This window comes from Rhincodon typus, chromosome 28 (genome assembly GCF_021869965.1).
Source record: "Rhincodon typus isolate 14 chromosome 28, sRhiTyp1.1, whole genome shotgun sequence".
Taxonomy (NCBI): domain Eukaryota; kingdom Metazoa; phylum Chordata; class Chondrichthyes; order Orectolobiformes; family Rhincodontidae; genus Rhincodon; species Rhincodon typus.
This window is the reverse complement of record NC_063359.1, coordinates 16797970-16807549: the sequence shown is the minus strand read 5'-3', so window position 1 is coordinate 16807549 and position 9580 is coordinate 16797970. Positions and strand designations below refer to the sequence as shown.

At 42.6% G+C, this 9580-nt stretch overlaps 1 protein-coding gene across 1 annotated transcript in view; it reads right to left on the bottom strand.

Moving 5' to 3' along the window:
• Window positions 1–8648: 8648 nt before the first annotated feature.
• LOC125486343 (ER degradation-enhancing alpha-mannosidase-like protein 3) overlaps window positions 8649–9580 on the bottom strand; it is a 30596-nt gene continuing 29664 nt past the window's right edge. The window contains exon 8 of the mRNA XM_048613357.1: window positions 8649–8720. Coding sequence (XP_048469314.1) covers window positions 8649–8720 — 72 coding nt within the window. The remainder of the gene's footprint in view (window positions 8721–9580) is intronic.

Here is a 9580-nt window from a genome sequence, read left to right as displayed (position 1 = left end):
GTTATTTTTATGTAATATTGGACTTATGCAGATGCAAAGGTCAACAGCATGATGTAGAACGATCCATCAACCACAACCCAACCAAATAGTTTGCATTGGATTGTACTGCCTGAGGGTGTGGCAGGGAGAGATTGAATCGAGGTATTCAAAAGGTATGCATTTATATGTAAAGGAATAATGTGCAGGGTCACCAGGAGAAAGCAGGACGATGGCAGTAACTTTGGAGAGTCAGAGCAAGAACAATGGACTGATTGCCTCTGTGCTGTAACGCTCTGTGATTCTGTAAACAGGTTAAGTCCTACTATTCTCTAGAGATGTGTTATTTGATCATTTGAGATGTGTGCATCAATAACCCATTAAAAAACCTGTGAATAACACATTTTAATTAGGTAGCGTGAATATTTATGAATGGCTTGTGATTGATTTATCTCTGTTTATGCTTTGACATTAGATGTAATGAATAATGATATTGATTCAACATGTGCTTGACCATATCTGCCTTCCTCGGAGAAGAGATAAGTTATAGCATTGCTCAGTGAATTTATCAATCTACTTTTGATTTTGAGCAAACTCCAAATTGGTACTAGATGTAAGTATGATGTGGATGAATGTTGAGCAGAAGTTACTAAAGGACAGCACTCCTCAGCTCAAACATGAAAAGTCCTAAGTGATGAAACTGAACAGACCTTATGCGATTCCAAAGAAAGACACAAGATCCTGGCTCTAACAGCCCAAGATAGCACATGACATCAGTTCAAAGAAAAACAGGCGAGCATCTTCAACAGCTCATATGATCATTTGATCATTTATTACCACAATGAAGTATTCATTAATCCTACACTATTAGATCCTTGATGATTCACTCTGAGACCAAAGTCTAAAAATAGCAGCCACTTACAGCTGAGGTTTAAGACTGTTTAATTAATAGATTAACAGCTATGTTATAATATTGAATATCAATGTGCATGGCTTGTGTTGTTGTAAATGTATTTCACAAAGATTTCCAGTTGCAGTTTTTACAGTTTATATTATGTAATGGTATGGTGTCCTAGGCCCAAACAACTTCAGCTACTTCATCAACGACATTCCTTTTAACATAAGATCAGAAGTAGGGTTGTTCATTAATGATAGTACCATGTTCAAAATCACCTGTGACTCCTCAGATGGTGAGGAAGTCCATGCCCAAATGCCACAATATCTGGACAACAAGAGAGAATCTATCCATCATCTCTTAACATTAGGGTGGCACGTTGGTCAGTGGTTAGCACTGCTGCCTCATTCCAACCTCAGGCAACTGTCTGTGTGGAGTTTGTATGTTTTCCTTAGGTCTGCATGGGTTTTTGCCAGATGCTCCAGTTTCCTCCCACTGTCCAAAGATGTACAAGTCAGGTGAATTGGCCATGCTAAATTACCCATCATGTTCAGGAATGTGTAGGTTAGATGCATTAGTCAGGTGAAATACAGGGTTACAGGGATAGGGTAAAGGAATGGGTCTGGGTGGAATGCTCTTTGGAGGGTTGGTGTGGACGTTTTGGGCTAAATGGCCTATTTCCACACTCTGGGGATTCTATAAAAATTCAATTATGTAACCATTGTTGAATTCCCACTATTAACATGCTAAGAGTTACCATTGACCAGAAAATGAACTGGACTAGCCACATAAACACAGTGACTACAAGAGCAGGTCAGAGATAAGGAATCCTGCAGTGAGTAAATCACCCCCGTTTCCCCAAAGCCTGTCTGCCATCTACATGGGACACGTCAGGAGTGTGATGAACTACTTCTCACTTGTTTGGATGAGTGCAGCTCTAATAACACTCAAGAAATTAGACATCATCCATAAGCATCTGTTCCGTCCATCACTGATGCTCAGTAGCAGCAGTGTGTACTATTTACCAGATGAACTGCAGAAACTCACCAAGATTCCTGAGACAAAATCTTCCAAATGCAAGAACACTATCATCTAGAAGAATAGAAGTGACAGTTACACCACAATCTGCATGTTCTTCTTGAATCCATTATGACCTCGAAATATATCACTATTCCTTCACTATCACTATGTTAAAATGCTGGAACTCTCTCCATAACATCATTGTGGGTGTGCCAAAATCGCATGGAATTCAACAGTTCAAGAAGGCAGCTTACCACCATCTTCTCATGGGCAACTATGGATGGCAAAGAGTGCTGATCTAGCCATTGAAGCCCGCATTTCCTGAATTAATATATATATATTTTTTAAAAATCAGAAGGAATTTCATGTCTTGTAAATAATTAGCAACGTTAGTAAACAATTCTTCTGAAGAGGAGTTTTATCAAGCTCAGAACACTCATCCTGTTTCTGTCTCCACAGACCTGCTGAGTTTCTCCGGCATTTTCTGTTTTTATTTCAGATTTCTAGCATCCGCAGTTTTGTTTTTCCGTAAAATTAATGAATTCGAAGAAAGGAAAATGAGTGTCCTACACATTTGTAATGTATACTGATGTGAATTGGGTGTAGCCTGGAATTCTAAATTTTCTTCAATATGAATCTGGTGTATACTCTGGAGTTCTTTTTCACATGCCCTTTTCCTGGACATTGTCTTAGCCACATCAGTCTTATCCTCATCGTTCTATGAACTGTAAGTTCTACAGCTCATTAGATTTACCTTTTGAAGCTTTTTCAAATGACAGGGCTTGGCCAGCTTTAGGGTATAGCTAAAGAACTAGGTGTTAGCTTTATAAAAATGCATGTTCTCTTTAAGGGACTATTTGTCCTCTGAAAATCACAATTTACAAAGTGGTCAGTATGGAAATTCATGACATTGTTTATTAAAAATGACATTTTGTTTGGGAACTCAACTAAAGTTTTCCACAACAGACATAAAAGTAGGCTGAAATTTCATAAGCTTTTTTCAAGCAGATCTTGGACAAAACTAACGAGAGTGCATAATGCATGACTGAACCTGCCCTAATAGAAAAGCAAAATACTGGATTTGTGAAATAAAATCAGATGCATCCAGAAATAGTTAATTAGCATCCATCTCACATCAAATTGTCAAAAATATCTTTCAAAAAAAGATTGGTTTCTACTATCTTGAAGGTAGGAATTTATAAACTTCTTGTAAAGTGAGCATTTCTCTAATCAACAGCAATTAAGATAATTGCGTGAAATATAAACAAGAAATGCTGGGTGTACTGAGGAAGCTTTGCAATGTCTATAGAGAGAAACATAACTAAAATCTCAGTTTTGTTCTTTTTGTTCATTGGATGTGGACATTACTGGTTAGGGCAGTATTTATTGCCCATCCTTTATTCTCCTTGAGCTGGTGCTGGTGAGTCCCTTTCAAACAACTGCAATTCTCAGGGGGTAGCTATGTCTACAAACCCATTAGGAAGGGAGTTCCAGAATTTTGACCCAGTGAAAATACATTGATATAATTCTAAGTCAGGATAGTGTATGACTTGGAGGGAAACTTTTAGGTGGTAGTGGGTGTTGCCATGTATCTGCTGCCCAGTATTCCCACCAGGGTTGTGACATATTCTTAAATTCCATGTTGACTCCAGAGTGCTGTCATGTGTCTACTCGAAAGATGAGGTACGGCTCCCTAAACTCAAGCTGCACTTCATTGGAATAGTAAGAGTTGAAAGCCAGAGAAGACAGAGTGGGAATAAAGTGGACAATTAAAAAGACTGACCAGAAGCTTGGGATCAGGTTTATTGAATGAATTATGGTGTTCTGTAAAGTAGTCACACAACATGTATATGGCCTCCCCAGTGTAAAGTAGTCGACATATAGTGAGCAAGAAATGTAGAATAAGTTAACAGAAATACATGAAATTTACTGTCTCACCTGAAAGGAGCATTTGGAACCATGGAATGTCGGAAATGGGATAAAATGGCAGATTTTGCATCTCCTGTACTGGAGTGGAAAGTGTAGTGATTGGAACGAGGTCAGCCAGGTGGCTCTCATAGAATATGAATTCCTTCATTGGGGCTGTTAATCTGGTCCAATCAGGGAGCCCTGGCTGACAAATATAAACAGGAGTGTCAGGGATTCTGTTCATTCTGGAAGCTGGCTCTGTATGATCTGGATCAATGTCGCGTACAGTGCACATGTAAATAAAGGGTGTCTTGGTGACGGAATACCAGCCTTCATGGAGTTATTTCAGCGGCGACAAGAGAAAAACACATCCCTGAAGAGATTTTCTGGCAACAGTTGTCTTTGAATTGGCACAAGCATTTCTGGCATCATGCCATTATTTAGGAAGCTTGACTCATTCGATCCTGCCATCAAAGACTGGGCCCAGTATGTGGAAAAAGTGTATTATTTTTTTCCAGGCAAATGACATTGGGGCAGATGAAAAGCAACGGATTATTCTCCTGACAGTATGTGGACCCGCAGCTTTCTCTGTTATTAAGAGCCTAACTTTCCCAGAGGCAACCAATACTTAAACCTTGCAAAAGTTGATGAATTTAGCTAAGGAATAATATGACAGCAAGTCTCCTCTAATTCTGAAATGCTATTAGTTTTACCCAACAATTCAAGAACGAGGGAAATCTGTTTTGGAATTTTTGACAAGGTTAAGATGACTAGCAGAGGCATGTGATTTTGGTTTAACCCTAAGTGAGATGCTGACAGAATGTTTCATATATAGGATTAATGATGTGACCATGCAAAAGTACTGACTAGCTAAAGCCCAACTGGACTTCAAACAGGTGCTACAACTGGCATTGTCATTAGAAAATTAGAAAGTGGAACTTATGAGTAACAGGGTTTCTCAATGGAAGTGGACACCCTTGCCAGACCAACCGAGCTTAGGGATCACCATTTCAATGAAGGTAATTGCATAACCTCACTCAGGACATATCCTGAACAAAGGGACCCTCAGTTAGTCCACAACGAAACCCCAAAACAAAGCCAAGCCTCAGCCAAATGGGTATTCTCGAGGATCCGTGATGGCAGCCCATTGTAGTTACTGTCAGCAAGGGGGACTTGAGACAGCAAAAGAGTCCCATTAGGCCTGAATTGAGTAAGGGAACTCATAGGCCAGTATCTAGGAAAGTGCACACCGTGGAAAGTCCACCTCCAGCTGGTTTGGAACAATTAAATTGCTTCGCAACATCCAAATCAGAACCAATCAAAATAAATTGTTTCAGACATAGTAGGAACTGAGATGCTGGAGAATCTGAGATAGCAAGGTGTAGAGCTGGATGAACACAGCAGGCCAAGCAGCATCAGAGGAGCAGGAAGGCTGACGTTTCGGGCCTAGACCCTGCTGTGTTCATGCAGCTCTACACGCTCCCAATCAAAATAAATGCCTGGTTAAATGGTCACACAGTTCTAATGGAGGTCGATGCCAGTGTGGCTGTATCAGTGATTGCAGAAGCAGTCTTTAACAAAAATCACTCTGGACTGCAACCCTTAAGTTTGCATAACAACTTGGCCAGGCTGAGAACCAGGGAATCCCTACAGATTAAGGGGACAACTTCGATTCTGGTCTCTTATGAGAAGTAGCTGGTTCAGTTACCACGGATTGTAGTGAAAGGCTCGAGCCCAAACTTGATGGGGTGAGATTGATTGAGAAAGATTTAACTTGAACAGCTCAACAATTTTTGATTAGAAAATTCCTGCCTGAGTGAAGTCCTAATTAAATACCCAGAAGCTTTTCAGGGAGGTCTGTGGATTATCAAAGGGGCCAAGGCCCACCTTGCATGTTGACTGAGAAGCAATCCCACTATCCTGCAAGGCCTGCCCAGTGCGATTTGCTTTATGTGCAAACATAGGTGCAGAAATCAGGAGGCTGGAAAGCGAAGGAATCATCAAACCAGTACAGTTTGCGGAATAGGCAGCACCAGTCATTCCAGTTGCGTAGCCCAACAGCTCGGTTGGCCTAGTGGGAATTTCAGACAAACAGTGAACTGCTTCTAATAGTTGGATAAACACCCAATCCATTGCAAAAATGGTGGGTGGGGGGGCGCAGTGTGGTGGTGGGCTGCTGTCCTTCATGAAGTTGGACATGAGCCATGCATACCTGCATTTGCAATTAAATGAGGATTTGCAAAAGTATACTACAATTAAACCCTTAGGATTTGTACCAATATAAGAGACTGCCTTTTGGGATATCATCAACCTGCGCCATTTCCAGCAGATGATGGAGAACATTTTACAAGGCCTATCCCAAGTGCCATTTATCTGGATAATGTGCTAATAATCATGAAGATTAATAACGAGTATTTAGAGAAACTTGGACATAGCGCTTAAATATTTCTCTAAAGTGGGATTATTGCCTTAGGAGGGAAAATTGTGTGTTCCAGGTACCCCAAGTGACCCTCTTGGGCTACAGAGTTATCAAGACCAGGTTACATCGTTGGAAGATAAAGTGAGCGGGATTAAAGGTGCCTCGGCACTCATGCCTGTGCCGGAGATTAGGTCTTTCGTGTGATAGGTGAATTATTACAGAAAATTCATATGTAACTTGGCAAGTGGAGGCAATGGCCTCGTGGTATTATTGCTGGACTGTTAATCCAGAGACCCGGTTAGCATTCTGGGGACCTGTTTGGAATACTGCAATGGCAGATTGTGGAATTTGAATTCAATAAGAATATCTGGAATTAAGAATCTAATGAGACCATGAGCCAATTGCTAATCGTCGGGAAAAACCCATTTGGTTCATTAATGTCCTTTAAGGAATGGAACTGCTACCCTTATCTGGTCTGGCCTACATGTGACTCCAGACCCACAGCAATGTGGTTGATTCTGAACTGCCCTCTGGGCAATTAGGGACGGGCAATAAATGCTGCCTGGCCAGCGATGTCCTCATCCTGTGAATGAATAAAAAAATACTATCCTGGCACCCTTACATTTGCTATTGAAAAAGGGTCAGCCTTGGAAATCATTTCCTAGTCAAGACATTGCCTTCAGGGAAGTGAAAAAGGAGCTATTGTTGTCTGATGTGCTTGCACAATATGATCCCGAGCGAGATGCAGTGCTGATGTGTGATGCTTCACTGTGTGGTATTGGGGAAGTGTTGGGTCACGGATGGCCCAATGGTGAGGAATGCCTGATAGCGTATGTTTCCTGGACTTTGGTTGATGCTGAACGATGATATGCCTGGATGGAGAAGAAAGGTTTGGTGGTCACCTTTGGTGTGAGAGCATTCTGCCAATACCTTTACAGATATAATTTTGTAATAGTAATGGAGCACAAATCCCTGCTGGGGCTACTTAAAGAGGACAGGGATGTGCCACGCACTCTTATTCTGAGTGCATACAATTAGAAGTTGGAACACTCTCTGGGACGTAAAGTGGCAAGTGCAGATAACTAGAGCCACCACCCATTGGCGGATACACCGTCAGTTTAAAATTTTCTGGACACCCTTCTGGTCATTGCTGACAATATCAGACTGTGGATGCAATAAGATCCCACCCTGGCAAAACTAAAACACCTGGTGGTGATGAGAGGAAACAAAGGGCCATCACAACCAGCACTGAAACCTTTCTGTACCAGGCAAGACCAGATCACCATAAAGGACGGGCATATTATTGTGGGGAGCGAAAGTGATCGTCCCGAGCAAAGGTCACCACCAAATACTGGCTGAACCCCACCAGGGTTATCCAGGGGTTTCCAAAATGAAGATGTTGGCGAGAAGTTATGTCTGATGGCCAGGATTGGATATTGACATAGCCACATTTGTGGGGCAGTGCCCAGAGTGCCAACAAGGACAGAAATTACACCATCTGCTCCCTCACATTCATGGGAATGGCCAGGTAATCCCTGGACTTGATTACACAATGACTATGCTGGTCCTTTCATGGGCTTAAAGTTTTTAGCCATTGTGGACATCCAGTCAAAGTGGTAGGATGTGCATAGAGTTTATTCATCAAACATGGGGACGATGATTGAAAAGCTGTGAGCAGCTTTTGCAATATACAGACTTCCAGGGGTGTTGGTCACAGACAACAGGCCATCATTTACCATCAGTATTTCCTGAAGTCGAATGGCATTCAGCATGTTTAGATAGCACCATACCATCCATTATCCAAAGGTCTTGTGGAAAGAGCAGTCCAAACTTTGAAGGTAGGCTTGAAGAAACAGCCTACAGCTTCAGTCAATTCCAAACTATCCTGGTTCCTGTTTGATTATAGGACCACTTGTCATGCAACTACAGGGAGAGCTCCAGCAGAGTTGTTAATGGAGAGAAGACTCCACACCAGGTTAAATCTGATCTTCCCAGACTTGGGGAGGAAGGTGAAACGGCATCAGGAACCCCAATTCCAGACCACCAGACTAAGAGAGACAGGCAGTTTACTTCTGAGGACAAAGTTTGGTGTTGAAACTATGGAAATGGCTGTGCATGGATAAGAGGCTTGGTTGACACGAGGTTAGGTCCCGTGATGTACAAAGTTCAGGTAGGAGATGCAGTCCTGAGCAAGCACATGGACCGCATGAAAGCTGCAACCTCACAAATGGGACAGACGCAAAATATACCTGGCCCCTCAGAACATTCGGCAAGGCTATCAGAACTCGTGAATTCTCACCCTCCACCTTCCCTCAATAAAACTCCTGAGGGTGAGATGGACAAGGCAGATGTCACAGCCTCGATGCCATTATCACCTGAATAAAATGAGTTTCGGCCAAGAAGCTCCAGCTGCAAGAGGCAGGCTACAGTCTAGTACAGGCCACCAGCACCCGAGGCAGAGTCGGAGGAAGCAGACCTAGTGTGAAAACACTCAAGGAGAAGCTACAGGAAAAGGAACGGGCTTATGTTCCAGGACTTAGAGGGGGAGGAATGTAGTGATTAGAACAAGGTCAGCCAGGTGGACCTCATTGAATATGAATTCCCCAACTGGGGATCAGTTGTTAACCTGCTCCAATCAGGGAGTCCTGGGTGACAGAAATAAATAGGCGTGTCAGGGGTTCTGTTCACGCTGAGACCTGGCTCTGTGCTAGCTGGGTCAGTGTCACGTACAATGCACATGTAAATAAAGGGTGACTTGATGATGGGATACATGGAGTTATTTCAGAAAGGTGCTGTAAGAAGATCTGGGATGATTGAGGAGTGGAATAGCATGTTGCAGAAGGAAGGATTTCTTCAGATAGGAGGTTTGCTTAATGGTAGCATCATGTTGGCAGTGACAGAAATGGTAGAGGATGGTTAATCAAATGTGGATGTTGATGGGGTGAAAGGCAATGCGAAAGCACCTTCATTTGGCAGGGATCGAGAGAGGGGAAACCAGAGTGCAGTAACTGAAATGGAAAAGCATAAAATGGAAAGAATGGAAAAGACTATCAACTGTTGTGGAGCCCAGATGGAAATGCCAGTTAAACTAACCAATGAGACATACTGGTCAACAAGGTGCAGGGCTGGATGAACACAGCAGGCCAAGCAGCATCATAGGAGCAGAGAGGCTGACGTTTCGGGCCTAGACCCTTCATCAGAAAAGAGGGAGGGGAAGGGGGTTTTGAAATAAATAGGGAGAGAGTGGGAGGCGGATAGAAGAGAGGATAGGTGGAGAGGAAACAAACAGGTCGAAGAGGCGGGGATGGGGCCAGGAAAGGTGAGTGTAGGTAGGGAGTTAGGAAGGGGATAGGTCAGTCCAG